This window comes from Siniperca chuatsi, linkage group LG11 (genome assembly GCF_020085105.1).
Source record: "Siniperca chuatsi isolate FFG_IHB_CAS linkage group LG11, ASM2008510v1, whole genome shotgun sequence".
NCBI classification, from domain to species: Eukaryota; Metazoa; Chordata; class Actinopteri; order Centrarchiformes; family Sinipercidae; genus Siniperca; species Siniperca chuatsi.
This window is the reverse complement of record NC_058052.1, coordinates 16,272,386-16,287,478: the sequence shown is the minus strand read 5'-3', so window position 1 is coordinate 16,287,478 and position 15,093 is coordinate 16,272,386. Positions and strand designations below refer to the sequence as shown.

The 15,093-nt window shown below is 38.8% G+C and overlaps 2 protein-coding genes across 2 annotated transcripts; one reads left to right on the top strand and one right to left on the bottom strand.

Moving 5' to 3' along the window:
• The first annotated feature begins 7,776 nt into the window (after positions 1-7,776).
• LOC122884781 (DNA damage-inducible transcript 4 protein-like) lies at positions 7,777-9,273 on the top strand. The gene is made up of 2 exons (XM_044215133.1): positions 7,777-8,133; positions 8,368-9,273. Exons 1-2 carry the CDS (start codon positions 7,965-7,967, stop codon positions 8,868-8,870), a joined length of 672 nt encoding a protein of 223 aa, XP_044071068.1. The 5' UTR covers positions 7,777-7,964; the 3' UTR covers positions 8,871-9,273.
• Positions 9,274-9,809: 536 nt separating this feature from the next.
• On the bottom strand, positions 9,810-15,041 carry dnajb12a (DnaJ heat shock protein family (Hsp40) member B12a). Its single transcript, XM_044214882.1, has 9 exons — positions 14,862-15,041; positions 14,330-14,507; positions 13,569-13,714; positions 13,299-13,469; positions 12,233-12,312; positions 12,012-12,121; positions 11,745-11,917; positions 11,067-11,209; positions 9,810-10,426 (listed from the first exon to the last, which is right to left on the bottom strand). Exons 1-8 carry the CDS (start codon positions 14,992-14,994, stop codon positions 11,088-11,090), a joined length of 1,113 nt encoding a protein of 370 aa, XP_044070817.1. The 5' UTR covers positions 14,995-15,041; the 3' UTR covers positions 9,810-10,426; positions 11,067-11,087.
• Between the last annotated feature and the right edge of the window lie 52 nt (positions 15,042-15,093).

Sequence of the window (15,093 nt, the reverse complement as noted above, 5' to 3'; positions counted from 1 at the left end):
CCACACTCACGGCTTGCTCCAGTGGGACAGTTTGTTTGCTGTGTGGGGCAGTTTGAATTAGGCTGCAACTAAGGATTAGTTCCGTTATCGAGTGATCTGCGGATTATGTTTCAATCAATCGATTAATCATTTTGTCTAGAAAATGTCAGAAAATTGTTAAAAAAAAAAAAGAAAAAAAAAAAATCCAAACAGTCCAAAATCTAAAAATATTTAGTTTACTGTCACATAAAACAAAGAAAAGCAGCAAATCTCCAGAACCTTCAATCATATCACATGGTCTTCATCAGTGGATGGAGTTTGCTCAGTTGTCATGGAGATGGATCTGGTGACATGGCTGTTCGGATTTCATCCATAAATGGCTTAATGTTAATCAAAATATGCAGAATCAATGCAGAAAACTGCTTTTTAATTACAAGTTTAATTATAAAGTTGTGTGTGAATATCAGACATAATTTTTTATTCATATATACTCGTCAATCAGTCTAGTGACAGGTTAAACTGTTGATATCTATCAGAGCTGCAAATCTGATTTGTAATAGTATTTTAGAAACATAATAATTAAAGTTTAACTGCATAAATAGTAGTAGAAAGTGTCCAAATTTACTTCAGAAGTGCTGCTCCACTGTCTCTGACATGTTCAGAAAATGGGGCATTGGCAATATAATTTTTTAGCAAACACAAAACAATATTTTAGAAGTCATGTGGTTTCATGGGCAAGCAGCATCATGATATAGATTGTAACATCATTTACAGAGCTTTATGTTTGATAAACTAGATTTGCTGTCTGAACAGACTCTTTTGGTGACGCCAGACCAGTTGAAAGTCCTTGTTTTATGTACTGTATGGCCTCCGAAATAGAGCTTTTTCACAGCAGACATTTTAGATTTGTCATAGCAGGAAAAGCACAGGTGTAACTAATAACATTAACGATGGCTCTGTTCCATTTAAGCCTCCCAGTAAGTCACGTACATAATATCAGGGGCCTGGAACTGGAACACCTAAATGCAGTGCAGCCATAATTAATGTTATTAATTTCACATGTGCTATTCCTGCTATCACATGCGGTGAAAAAGACCTATTATCATTGAGCTGAATCAACACCTCTCTGACTCCATTTTAACAAAAACTTTAAAAACATTTAAATATTAACTGCAGGGCTATTATATTGGTTTGTGATGTCACTGTGAATCTGTGGTCCAGATTGTTAATTGCATTAGACTATTACAGTATGTCTACGTCTGCATAAAAAGAGAATAACTTGCCCTTTTCCCCCTTACCTAAACCTAAACTTTACTCTAAAACTGGATAGTAAGACTTCATAAGGATGGAAAAGTGAGTTCTGTGCTGCCGCTCTTCCTCAGATGTGTAACCTGGATTGATTAAGAGACAACACAAAGAGGAGGTTCTTGGATCTGGATTAGTTTGCCGTTGATCTCTGTTCTGCTGTGTTCAGATGGCCCACAGATAATGGTAGTGTTGTCTGATACATTACTGAGCGTTTGCTACAGTTTCTGCCTGTATCTGCCCTGTATGCTGTATCTCTCTCTGCTGCAGTCTCAGCCAGTCACCAGAGAGACACAATCTGAATGGTATCTTGTAAATGAAATGCTGGATTAACTGATGCCATCTTTATTTCATCCTGAAAAGAGTGTCTTTGAGGCCCTCTTAAAAAAAGCGTTCACGAGACAGGGCGTCATCTAATCTCTCAGCTGAGTTCAATCAAGTTTATGAGCAAAGATAAAGAGAGGGGAAGTTATTTAAATTGAACACAATGCAGACATTGGGATGTGATATAAATCAGTGTTTGAAAGCAACAACGCATGTCTTAATCCACATGTATTTGATACATACACCAAGCGGGACGCAAGTGTGCTGATTTTTTACAACACAGTTATACACTCACAAACGATCTGTGTGCAAGCAACAAATCTGCATAATGCTGTTGGTTTGAACTCGACTGTCCTCAGTTTGTACTTCCAGCTATAAACGAATGCTACATGTAGCCATACAGACACATTTTAACACAGTGCTCTGCAGCTGCTGCAATCAGCCTGCTTCTTCCTCAGTGACATTAATCAGACTAAGAGCAGTGAGTGAAATTAAGCAAAATGGCAGTATGATTAACATTACGCATCCTTTAAGGTGAAAATCTTGAGGCTGCTGCACTGGGAGTCAGGCACAGGCCACGGCCATGAGCCCACAGACAGATGTAGTGTGACAGTCACAGAGCAGGGATCCAGAGAGAGGAGGGCAGAACATGGCAGGCCAACAATGTTCATCTCATTTTTGGAGCCAGTTAAAGAGAAAATGGCTGAGTAATCCTAGAGTCACAGAGCCATAGGGGGTTTCAGGTAATCTCCTTATAAAAGCTGGGGAAAATACTCCCCTGTCAGTCATTTGAGCTTGGTTTTCCCCGGTCTGATGCTTTGTGAAGCAAAGAGAGGGAATCTAATTGTGATGGCTGGAATGGCTGCAGGGCAGAGAAATGTAAAGATCACATGATGCTCATTAACAAAACATGTTGGCTACTGTCATCAACAGGCGCCCTTGATGCCTAGACATAAGTGTTTAGTAGCCATGGGCCATTCATGATACATCAACTGTGGACTACAAAGAGGCTGGTGAAAGTAGAAAGATGTTTAACTATTACATTTTTTATTTACTTAAAACTGCACTTTTCATTTAGGTTTGTAAACCTCAAGAATATTACCTTTATTAAAAATGCTTTGTGTTTCATGTTTAGCAACCCAAATTGGGAAATAGTATACGTACAAGTCATATTGATTAACACGGGCTGCATGCCCCTTCAATTTAGGATGTGTGGGTTAAGTTTTTGGGATTTGATGCTTTAAGAGAATACTTAAATCAGGTACAGACAGCTATGTTGCCCTCAGGATGAATTATAATAACTTTGGTGACCCCTGACCCTTCATCTAGTGCAATCATCATGTCAAAAGTTTAATTTGGTTTACGACCAAATACCTGCATAACTACTGACATTCCAATCAGCCTCAGCTGTACTTAGTGCTAATTAGCAAATGTTAGCATGCTAACATACTAAGCTAAGATGTTGAACATGATAAACTTTACCTTCTAAAGATCTGCTTGTTAGCATTGTCATTGTGTGCATGTTAGCATTTAGCTCAAAGCACTGCTGTGCCTAAGTAGTACAGCCGCTTGCATGGAGACTCTAAGTCTTGTTTTAGTTTCTAACTGCCTGGGAAGCACAGAACCTCAGATGAGTGATTTTAGCCAGCAGTGTAAGGCTATTACTTGACAGACTTTAGTTTTGTTAGGGGTTTACTGTCTCCATTATTTATCATTTGATTAGCAAAAGGAAACACTGCAAACAAGTAATCAAATAAACCGCATTATTTATTTATATTTTGAGTGTAGAATCTTCTCTACCATCATTCCAACAATCATATCAAAGTCCATCAGAATCTACCACATTTCCATTTTATTGACACAATTCACACACATCAAACAAAAAAAGTCTCGAGGATCACCCAGATCAATATTAGAAGTTTTATCTTGTATAACAAATTAACAAATTGACATTATCTTCACAATGAGTTTAAACTGTTTCCCCCTGTTTCCAGTTTTTGTGCTAAGAGTGGTATCAATCTTCTCATCAAACTCAAAAAAGCGAACAAGTGTATTTTCCTAAATGCCAAATTATTCCTTTCAGGTAAAAGAACAGAAACTATAATGTGCACTTAACATTAGTAGGTCCTGTAAAATATAGTAAACACGGATGAAATCCAGAATACTTTAAGATTCAAATAGCAGTCACAACAGACCTACAAGTCTTGTTTAATTCAAAACCAAACACAACAAGCAAAACATTGGCAGCATTGCTAAATAATGCACATTGTTCTAAAATGAGAGATAGCTTCACTGAGGGACAAGTCACGTACAAGTAAGAGTACTTATAAATAATGATCAGGATCCTTTTCTCTGTCTGATGTCATGTGCTCACAGTTCATCATGTATGCATTGACCTTCTTACTCTTACTCTCACCTCTCTGCCTAATGACATTCAATCAATATCAATAAGAAGGCTCATTCACAGGCACTACAATACAAACTGGATACTACAAATAATCTAGTTCCTTAGGGTGTTTTCAGTGAAGGTAAATAATAATACCTTGTAGGGAAAATACATTTGCATTCAGTTATCATATCCTGCAACTGGCAACAATTGTATAAAACAAATTGTATAAAGTACAAGCACAATAAAGTAAATCTGAAAGGAAAATCAGTAGAAGACAAAACAAATTGGTATGAGACATAAGAAAAGGTGTATAACAATGCATCAAAACACCACACAGAAAATGCAAATACATATTGATTTCATACATTGTATATGCATTTAGTGTTACTGTATAGCTTGTCTAATTGTGTGCCTCTGTTGCATGATGACATTTTACTGATTTTGTATAAGCCATACTGCACTCCTGCTAACTTTCTTTGAATCAAGTTAAACAAATGAGATTTGGTCTTAAATGCCCTTTGTATATTTGAAAGAAACTGCCCCTCAACAATGTCGTACTCTATAGTTTTCATGCAATCAGTCAACTATTATGCTCTGAGTTTCTCAAATTGCTGTCGTGCAATTTGCTCTCTTGTGCTCCTTTTTAAAATGTGAAATAGGTATTAGGTTTTATTGGAAACATTATTTAAAAAGTTAATTTGTGTCAAAGGGCGATTTCAGTTGGTTTAAGCTTAGCTCATATAACAAGTCATTGCTTGATGGAGTTGTGCTTTTTTGTGATTGTCCACTATCCCTAATGTGCCAAAACTGAAAGAAACCCACAGACTTATTATTTCTAATTCACGGTCAGCCAAAATAAAGAGTTTACCTCTCCATTAAGCTAATATTCAATTTATAGGATATTTGAAATTGATGTGTAAAGTGTTAATGCTTATGTAAAGAAGAGTGCATGTCAGCGAAACTTGCCTAACATCACAGACCTGCACTCTCGACTACCCCCGAGAGTGCAGGTCTGTTTCTGCTTCCTGCAGCAATAAATCTAAACCTAAATGGAACGCTGTCCCAGCTCCAACTTTGGATGACGCAGCCACATGAAGCCAAACTGAGAGTCCTGCACTGAGAGCTAAAGGGTTTCCAGATAAACACAGGACCCAGATGACAGAGGAATGAGCGGCTACATGCAGGGATATTGACCAGTGAGATGGAATGATGGCTGTGGCTGACACCACCCCACTTTTCATGTCATGAACAATGATAAAAACACGAGGCAACCAAGATTGTTACACTATAGCTTCAACAAAACATTTCAGCCGTCTCAGTGAGATAGACCCTGCTCACAACAGCATGTTGTTGCTATAGCTACAGCAAACACAATCCAGGGACCATTTTACCCCCTCCTGAATTAATTAACAACATGAGCATATATATCTAAGAGTCTAGAGAAGAAGGTTGTATCTGAGCTAATTCAGGAGTAAATATATTGCACTCTCCATTTAAGTGCCTCATAATTGCTCTGGTTATTTTCACACCAATTACTGGAACAAATAGTTCTTTGGAATGAAAAATACAGGAAGGTTTTTCTTTTTGTGATTCACTCCAGTTCACCTCAGATTAAAGCGAATTGTTCCAGAAAAAAAATCCATTCTTAACAATCCATTTGGTGGTGGATTTATTATACATGAATTACATAGCCTGAGGCTGGCCAGCCTAACAGCTTTCTCAGGCCTGTTTGAATTGTAAAACACAGTGCCTGTCATGCTTTATTTCCTCTTTTCCATTTTACTTTTTTTTCCAATGACATGACACAAATAATGTTTGACCCCAAATAGTGTAGTGTGGAAGCTTAAGCTTAGTTGAATGATACATTTCCCATCCATATGCAGAGTGCAGAGACACATTAAAGAAGCACAAAACCACAGTTGTGACCATTAACGTGCACATGGATGAGTCTAAGATTATGTGCTCATAGGCACATTCAACAGGTGCACTCAGGCATAAGCATTTTACATGCAGACATCCACACACACCAAACTGGTTGAAGCGTCCTACCTGTCTGTAATTTAAATGTGGTGCAGTGGCGCCATCATCTGCATATACAGTGTATTACACCATTTAGGACCGGGCCAACACGGCTATCAACACATGTAGCTTCAGAGAAGAACAAAAAAAACAACATAAAAGAAATTACAAAAACAAAATGTATATATATATATATATATATATATATATATATATATATATATATATATATATATATATATATATATAATTAAATCCTAAATGATACAAATATTCTAATGTCATAATTATGTATTTATATAAATCAGTTTTACCAGTATAAACAAGTTTTGTTTAGTGGGTTTATAGAAAGTTAGAGCATTTCTACCAGTATTGGATATTGTTTTCCTCTCAAAAATAGTCAAATACATTTTGTTCCGTGGGGCTGAGCTTTAGTGTGCATTATTCATTTCGGATACTTTTATATTGCCTGCGTTTGTCCAGCAATCCATTAGATTGCACACAATAGGCCTATATACTCCTGACCTGCAGTTCTCCCTTTATCTTTCTTTATATTTTCTTCTTACAGTGTTTATAGTTATGCACCAAAATACCAAATCAAATTCCTTGTATGTGTAAACATACTTGGCAATAAAGTTGATTTTGATTCTAATGTCTATCAAACTTGAAACACACATAAAACAATCTGCTCTAGGAGACTATAAGAGACTACATAAAATAAGTTACTATTAATTTAAAATACCCTACAAAAAAAATAAATAAATCACCAAATAACTGATGATGGTGATGTTAACTTCGATCCAAAGCAAGAGTGGAGGTTTTAAGGAGTGGGGGGATGGTCTGTGTGTACGTGCTGGAAATCAGGAGTCATAAGAGTTTGCCCCAAAGGTCGGGTTGGGCTGCTTTTCTAAAACTCTGGAATTCAATATCTCTAATAAGAATAACAGAGTTTTAAAAATTATTAAAAGCATTTAAATCATCAAAATGGTCGTGTACAGCCCCACCACCACTCCCTCTCTCTCTCTCACACACACAAAATAAACTGAAGCTCACATTTAACAAAATTATTGGCTTAATTAACACATGTAGCCTAAAAACCTACATTCATACTACCTTAAATCTTATTAATACAACAACCTATGGCAAGAAAATCAAGATATTTTATTTAGAAGGAGGAGGGTAAGCTCTATTCATTTTACAATAACTTTTAATCACTAAATGACTTATCACTTATTTTATCATTAACTATCACAATAGTTCATAATGTCACAAAATTCACTCATTCATCTAGAACTCAAATACACTGAGTTTTCGTTAGAGTCGTAAACAGGGGCTTTGTTTACATTTATAAACTGAATCCTACTTTGGATGGTTAAAAACAAAAAGCTTCAAATTTCATGGTCAGCACTCAGGTTTCCGATCATTTCAAGAGAAACACGAGGCCTACGTGAGGTACGTGCCAGTTTGACCTGCCATTCTCTGGAATGAGTCTTTCCACAGCTTTCATCATATCTTTTTTGTCCAAAAACGGAGAGGGTGTGTCTTTTCATTGTTTCGTGGCATTAAGGCGACGGGCGTTGATTGGCCTGTCGGTTTGGCTGTTTAATGTAATATTTGACAGTTAAATCACTTTGAGAAACATAAACCTATGCATACAAGTTTGGTTGGGGGTCGATCGCCTGAAGGGTCGGGGGGCCTGGCCTTCGCCTCGACGAGGACCTGAAATGTTACCAGAGGCAGCTGAGAACGTGAGCTGAAACCTCATTGGTTAAGAAATACAGTGGGCGGGGCTCCAGGATTGAGTATTTAATGCTTTGTTCCATTGTTGCAGAGTGTGTTTTCCAGCTGGTCTGGCTCAGGAGGGGGAGGACCTACTCACTGAGGATACCATTGCACTTCTTCTTCTTTTTTTTTTTTTACAATCAGATTTTTTTGTTTGTTTGTAAAGATGTCTTTTTCTTGCAATCACTCTCTGGACGGCAGCTATCCCCCGTCTCCAGCGGAGGACAGGGATTCAAAGCGGCTGTCCTGGGGCAGTCTGCTGCAGAGGCTGACTGAGCTGAAGGGGATCAACCAGAAGGTCCCGGCAGATCATCAGTGCAGCAGGAGTGAAACTGGTGAGGCGTTTGTCTGAGGAGGCTCTATTGTCTTTTGTTGTTGGGTCACTTCGCATTGTAACCAATTAGTATTTTATTTTTATTTTTGTTGACTTGCACTTGCACAAAGAGAGAGCATGAACTGACTAAGTACAAAGGGGTGAAGGGAGGCAGATGCTTTTACTGATGACCTCCTTCTTTAGAGTGAGTCCTGCGCTACCAGACAAGACCTTAACTTGTATTCTTTCGTTTTAGGATCTGTGGCAGACATGTCCCTGTCAGAAGACAGCAGTTTCCTCTGTTATCCCCTGGAGGAAACCTTGGCTACAGAGGTTGTAGCAACTGTGACACAAAGTCTCAACAATGCATCGCACATCCTGGGCTGCTCCAAACTCATCTTACCTGACTGCCTACTGCACAATATCAGCCAAGAGCTGCTCCACCTGGCTGTCAGCGAGCCTTGCGGCCTCAGGGGAGCACTCATTGACCTCTGTGTGGACAGGGGGGACCAGGACTCACTATGTTCTGTGGACCAAATAGCAGTGGATGCGACCTTGGTCCCGACCTTTCATGTGACCCTGGTGCTGAGGCTCGAGTCCAGTGGACTGTGGCCAAAGGTTCAGAAGCTCTTCAATGGTAGCAAGTCACCACAGACCTTTACAAGGCACCAAAACACTCTGAGGCTGAGTACGAGCTTCAGGGCCATCAAGAGAAAACTTTATTGTTCAGGGGAGCTGCTGATTGAGGAGTGCTGCTGACCAAGCTCTCCTGCCCCTGATAAACTGAATTCATGTACTGTGAAAAGAGCCTGCTAGGTTAAACATTGTCTTTTTTTAGACAATAACTTATGGCTCCAACACGTCAAATGGCACTGACAAGATGGTCCTGAAATACTGCGTACCTGTCTGTTTGTTGGTGTATTTCTTGTGTATCAGGGTTTCCCTGGAACCAACTTATGTCTCACTGCAGCTACTCACCTGGTTGCAGGTGACTCAATGGGGAAGACTCATGTTTGAACATGGGTCAGTTTCTTTCCTGTGAATGTAAAGTCCCACTCTTACGGGATTGGCTTATGTATTTGATAGTCAAATATTACCTGAAACGTGTGTGTTTTGTATTTTTAACGACTTGAACATGAACAAATAAATCATTTTCTATTAATTTGCTGTGAAAGTTTCCTTCTATCTTGTAAGCAATCAATGGCTTGTCATAAAAGTACACAAGAGTGTGTGTGTGTTTGTAGCCGTGCTAGCTGTGTGGCTTTAGGTATGGCAATGTTGGTCTGTTGGTCCAGACTGAAATATCTCAACAACTATTATAAGGACTTACATAAAATTTTGTACAGACATTCCCAGAGGATGAATCCTAATGACTTTGATGACCCCCCCCCAACTTTTCCTCTAGCGCCACCAGCACATTCACATTTGTGGTTTTGAGTGAAATGTCTTAACAACTATTGGTTGGATTACCATGAAATTTGGCTTGTCATGATGAGTTGTAATGACTTTGATGATCCCTCAACTTTTCATCATTGTACCTGCTTAGCATCAGCATGTTAACATTGTCATTGTGAGGATGTTAGCATGCTGACGCTAGCATTTAGCTGAAAGCACCGCTGTACCTAAGTAAAGCCTTGCTGAGCCGCAAGCATGGCTGTCGACTTTTAGTCTTGTTTAAAGGAGGAAAATATGCACCAGTCAACCATCAGACAAATTTAATTCAAAGAAACTTTCATACAATCTTAGTATGTTAATTTAATAAATATGGTTTACTTTCATTTGTGCAATGATTTTCAATACTTATGATCCAACAGGCTACAAGCAAATCCACATAACATTATAGTAAATGATAATAACTCCAATAACCCTGCACTGTTAAAAGTAAGATGAATATTTACATTGGTAATAACTATAAAAATTACACACTTTCCTTGTGAGTGGCTCAGACATCTGTCTTTGAGAAGGCCATGAGGTTTCTCAAAATGTTAAAAGGAAAACAAAAAGACTGGGACAGAGAAGGCTTATCTAGCAGCTTTGTTTACCGTTCAGATACACATCTATACTCTTACTTTCCACCGTGACGCCAAGCGGACTCCTGAAGACACTAGAGTAAGAAAATGTCAGCAGTCAACTCAAAGCCTCTCACAGTTCTACAGGAAGTCAATCTACACCAAGTTGCAGAGAGGTTCCCTGATGAGGTCTGCTGCCCACTACACGTAAGGCATTTTTGATTCTCTTGGTTTGCTGCAGAAATATGCTCCAATTTGAGTGGGCTCTGACCGATTTCTTCTAATCAGATTCAAGTACAGACGAACCTAAGAAAAACAAAAGAATCAATGATAATTAATCTACATAGGATTTTTTTTTTTAAAGATTCCTATACATACACAAACAGCCATGTTTTTTAAAATGAATTTCCTACCATCCAGGCAGCCATAGGTTTTTGATCATTTCAGTATTAAAACAAACTTGCAGAGACTTGACCCTTGCTCACGATGGGTCACTGTGATGGATGCCTTTATTGATGCCTTTTTATTGGTCAATTGGTAAGTTCCGTCAGCACATGGTAATGCAATTGTGATCGGGGCCTGTTTTAAAAACTCTTCTTGTTGGTGCAGTGAAGTGCTTGTGGGAAACACAGACATCTGAGACAACACAGCTGACTCTTTAATATCAGGTGTCAGTCCCTGCTTGCAACCGCATTAACATGTGTGAATAAGTTAACAGACAAAAATAAAGCTGACTAACTGCTGGCTGTAATGGACTGAATATTGGAGGCAAAGTATTTTAATTCAAATAAATGGCATTGGCTTTGGAAAACTGTCAGCTGTAATGAAGAGTGTGTGTGTTCTGTAGACAGTGGGATAAAACATGCAAAACACGGGAGTCTTTGCAGTTCATGTACTGTATCCATCAGCAATTATACTGTAATGTCACTGTGATGTGGCAACTTACCCGTATGTGTGCAAGTGATTTCTAGCCATCCAGCATAACCTGAATCTCAGATAGTCTGGAGCAGCTGGGAGTCCCCATTCTCTGTGCCCTTTGGTACAACTCAGAATCCCCAAAGTAACGAGCACGATACAGTAAGCCTTCCTCTGAAAGTACAAGAGGAGAGTATGTCAGCACGCTATGTCTCAATCAACTACTCTATAAATATGAAATCACACAATTCAAGTGTTGGAAGCTGTTGCAATGAACTTAAGAAGTGTTATTTCATGTTAACAATGAACTTGGAACACACCAAACTTAGAAAAGAAAATCAGCTGAAATCTAGGTGGTATACTGTAGAGTTGCAGTACTGTAAAATAGAGCTGAAATGATTAGTTAATTAATCAACAGAAAATTAATCAGTAACTGATTCATCATTTAAGTCAGTTTTGAAGCAAAAAAGCTAAATAATTCACTTGTTCCAGCCTTACAAATGTGAATATTTGCTGGTTTTCTTAGTCTTTTATGATAGTAAACTGAATATCTTTGGGTTTGGGACTGTTGGGCTCTGTAAAATTGTGATGTGCATTTTTCTCTATTTTCTGACATTTTATAGACGATTAACTGATTAATCGAGAAAATAACTGGCAGATGAATCGATAATTAAAATAATTGTTGGGTGCAGCCCTGCTGTGAACTTACTCTGCTGCTTCTCCTTCCAACAGTTGTTTCTGAGGTTGGAGATGTAGTCTTCTTCTACACTTCTCTCAACATTCTTCAGGTTATTCCCAGAATATTCTTCATTGAAACGGTCTCCCACATAGAAAAGCACCTTCAGGTTTGATGTATGCCTTTTGTGAATATGTCCAGCTGACCTGATGTATAGAGAAGATATAATAACAGAGTGAGACAGATGTCGAGACATTTTCACACAACCTCAGAAAGCTCTCTGAGTGGCAAACCACTTACGGGCGGTAGCTAAGGCTGTAGGGAGGCTGGGTGACCATCATCTGGCTGAGAGCGGAAACAATGATGAGGATTAAGATGGGCATCAGCTGGACAAACAGAGCCAGACCTCCCTGTCCAGAGAGAAAAAAAAACCCATTTGATTACTGTTTCATATCAGATCATACAGTACATCAGCTGGTATAAAATTAAAGTGTTATTAAAGTATTAAAGACAGGACTTACATCTCTCTGTTGTTCTCGTCTTTCTTGCCTATTATGATGTGCAAAGTGCATTCTTCCATTTCTGTAAACGTGCACGTTACCTAAAAAGAATTTAAGAAAATAAAGATAATGGGGCACTCAGTAGTGCATGCAACTCTAAGTCATGTGAAATCAAGGCCCAAGAGTATGCAGGTTTTCAATCCAATCGCTAACGGCAGCTGATTTCACTGATTATCACATATTCCACCAGAGAGAAGGAAGTATTTAGGAAATGTGTTTACAGGCAGAGTTCTGTTTTTAACAACGTCGGTCAAGCAGACCATGTTATTTGGTTAGACTGATCTATTTTCAGGATATTGCCTTTGGTTTTAGCCTGTTCACTCCAAATAGTGTATACATTACATTGCACTGCAGTGCAATGGATTATGGATGTAGTAATTATAGAGGAAATGAAAGGAAATAACTACTAAGCAGTCTGTATTTTCACTCCAGTGAACATCACACAGATGCAAACAAAGCAACTAGCCAGCTATATTCATGCAACTGTGAATCTGATTCAAAGTCCCATGCTTGTAAGATGTTAATGATAATATAATGGCACTATAAAGGCTGTGGTTTTTTGCTTGAAAAGAAAAGGCAGAGTCAAAAAAAAAGGAGATTTTCAAGGCTGAACAGCCAGTAAGACAGCCAGGTCTGACTCTGACCAGAGTCAGTGAGATAGACCTGGCTGATAAGGGCTGATATGGGCTTGGTTTGCCAAGCAGTCCCTCTTAGCAAATGCATTACATGAATGAGTGCAATGAGATAACTTCTGTTATGAATTGGCGCTATATAAATAAAATTTAATCGAATGTAGACAAATAAATTTAAAAGAACTGAATAAGCTGACTTTCATACCATGGTCAGTTGTAAGGTATACAGTAAACAGTAAAGTATTTCTGATTCTGATACTGATAAACACGCAATACCGCCCGCATAGTCCCTTCAAATTAACATAACAGGTTATGCAGACCACAGTTAAGAAGGGGTTAAATGGGTTGGAGGTATGTAAACATGTTACTCCAAACATAAAAACCAAAATACTTACTTGATGGGAAGCCTCCACCAAAGAACATGTTGAAGAGGTCCTCAGGTGAGATGTCTGCTTCAAAATCACGATGGTGTCTGTGTCTGCTTGGGTGTGATCGTTCCTCTCCATACTGGTCATACTGCCTTCGTTTCTCAGCGTTACTCAGCAAAGCGTAGGCATTACCAATAGCTGAAAGACACACAACCCCCCCCACAAATTTGCACTTAGTAAGCTTATATATGCATGTCTTCCATAGAACACCACAGGAGATGCTTGCTTTTAATTTACCTTTAAATGCCTCTGTGGCTCCAGGTGCGTGATTTTTATCTGGGTGAAATTTCAGAGCCAGCTTTCTGTAAGCCTTTTTAAGATCCTCCTCAGAGGCGGTCTTTTCAACTCCCAGAATTTGGTAATAATCTTTACAGCTCTTAATCCTGCAGTAAAAAAAATTAAAAATGAAAAATTGCGAGGACAAAAAAAAAAAACAGACTGCAAACAACATATAGATACATCCCCTGTGTAATTAATGTGACATCAAATACTTCATTCAACTAACAGTAATGACACAAACACCTATCAATGTATGAGCTACCCAGTTTGCTCTTCTCTATAAACATTGGACAACTGCAGTCTCACAGTGAATGGTCGAACAGCAAAAGAAAGAGTAATCTCTATTTATTTTGTGTACTTGATTTTGACATTTCCAAATTTCACTGATATAAAATCCTTGTTTTTAAATCCCTTCAATAAATATCTGAAATATAACATTAAACTCTATCGGATTGTGACTTCCATATCATTGCAATAAAAATAATCTTTCTCACTAAAGGCAGAACTAAAATGAATTTGCTCCAGCTGAGTGACATGAACAATCAGTGCTTCTAGCTGCTTGATCATCACACACACTGACAGTAATGACATTTTTGACCCCCATGATATAGTGTGCTGTAGAATTTAACCTTAATCTATTCAGCTCTACTGTGTCGTTTGTAGTACTAAAACATAACGTTACTACTAAAACAAAAGAAGAGATCCACATGTGCACTGACTTTCTGACAGCATCCAGCTGCTCTGCAGTGTATGGTTTGGCTGAATCTGTGGTCCCCTTTGCGGACTTATCAGCCTCCTCTCCGTGGCTGCGGTGCCTCATAGTGGGTCCATCTCCGTTCACAGGACTGCCATTCTCATCTGGAGGCTTTCCATTCTGCGCTAACGACTCCAATAGGTCTGTAAAGAAAGAGGAGCCATATTTATTCAAAGAAGCCACCTGAGTCTGCTTATCATTTAGTTAATTCACTAGCATAGTGGGCTAACGGTTAGCACTGTAGCTGCAAGCAAGGACATCAAGGATGTAAATGCGAACTACGAACAAGCAAGCAGCAATTTAAAACATTAAGTCACCAAATATATTACAGATATCGCGGGTGGGGGGCTGAAAAAAAACTACAAATACCAGTGTCGGTTAGGAGCAGCTGGTGTAACGTTAAGACGGTTATGCTAACGTTAGCTGATTGGGTTTCACAGCGATCGCCCACAATCTGACATAAAATAAATGCCGAAACAGACGTTTATTCGACGTACTTTTGGCCTGATCTGTCGGAAACAGGCGCTGTGCCTTTTCAAGAAACTTCCTGGCTTTGTCCGGTTGGTTGTTGCTGACCGCAATTAGGGCTATTTTAATGCACCGCTCCGCTTCGTCCTTGTTTGAGTCCATCGCGACACAGCGGAAATGTTTACTTGCCCCGGGACGCACGGAGATGACGTTAGAAGCTATCTGGAACGTAAATAATACGTCACAACAGTTGAATTGAAC

Excerpts from the sequence above, each read along its gene's own strand:
- dnajb12a (XM_044214882.1), bottom strand. The coding sequence starts at position 14,994 with ATGGACTCAAACAAGGACGAAGCGGAGCGGTGCATTAAAATAGCCCTA. Across the intron at positions 12,122-12,232 it reads GACGAGAACAACAGAGAGAT|GGAGGTCTGGCTCTGTTTGT; the intron begins GTAAGTCCTGTC and ends CTCTCTGGACAG. Across the intron at positions 11,918-12,011 it reads TACAGCCTTAGCTACCGCCC|GTCAGCTGGACATATTCACA; the intron begins GTAAGTGGTTTG and ends TCTATACATCAG.
- LOC122884781 (XM_044215133.1), top strand. The coding sequence starts at position 7,965 with ATGTCTTTTTCTTGCAATCACTCTCTGGACGGCAGCTATCCCCCGTCT. Across the intron at positions 8,134-8,367 it reads GTGCAGCAGGAGTGAAACTG|GATCTGTGGCAGACATGTCC; the intron begins GTGAGGCGTTTG and ends CTTTCGTTTTAG.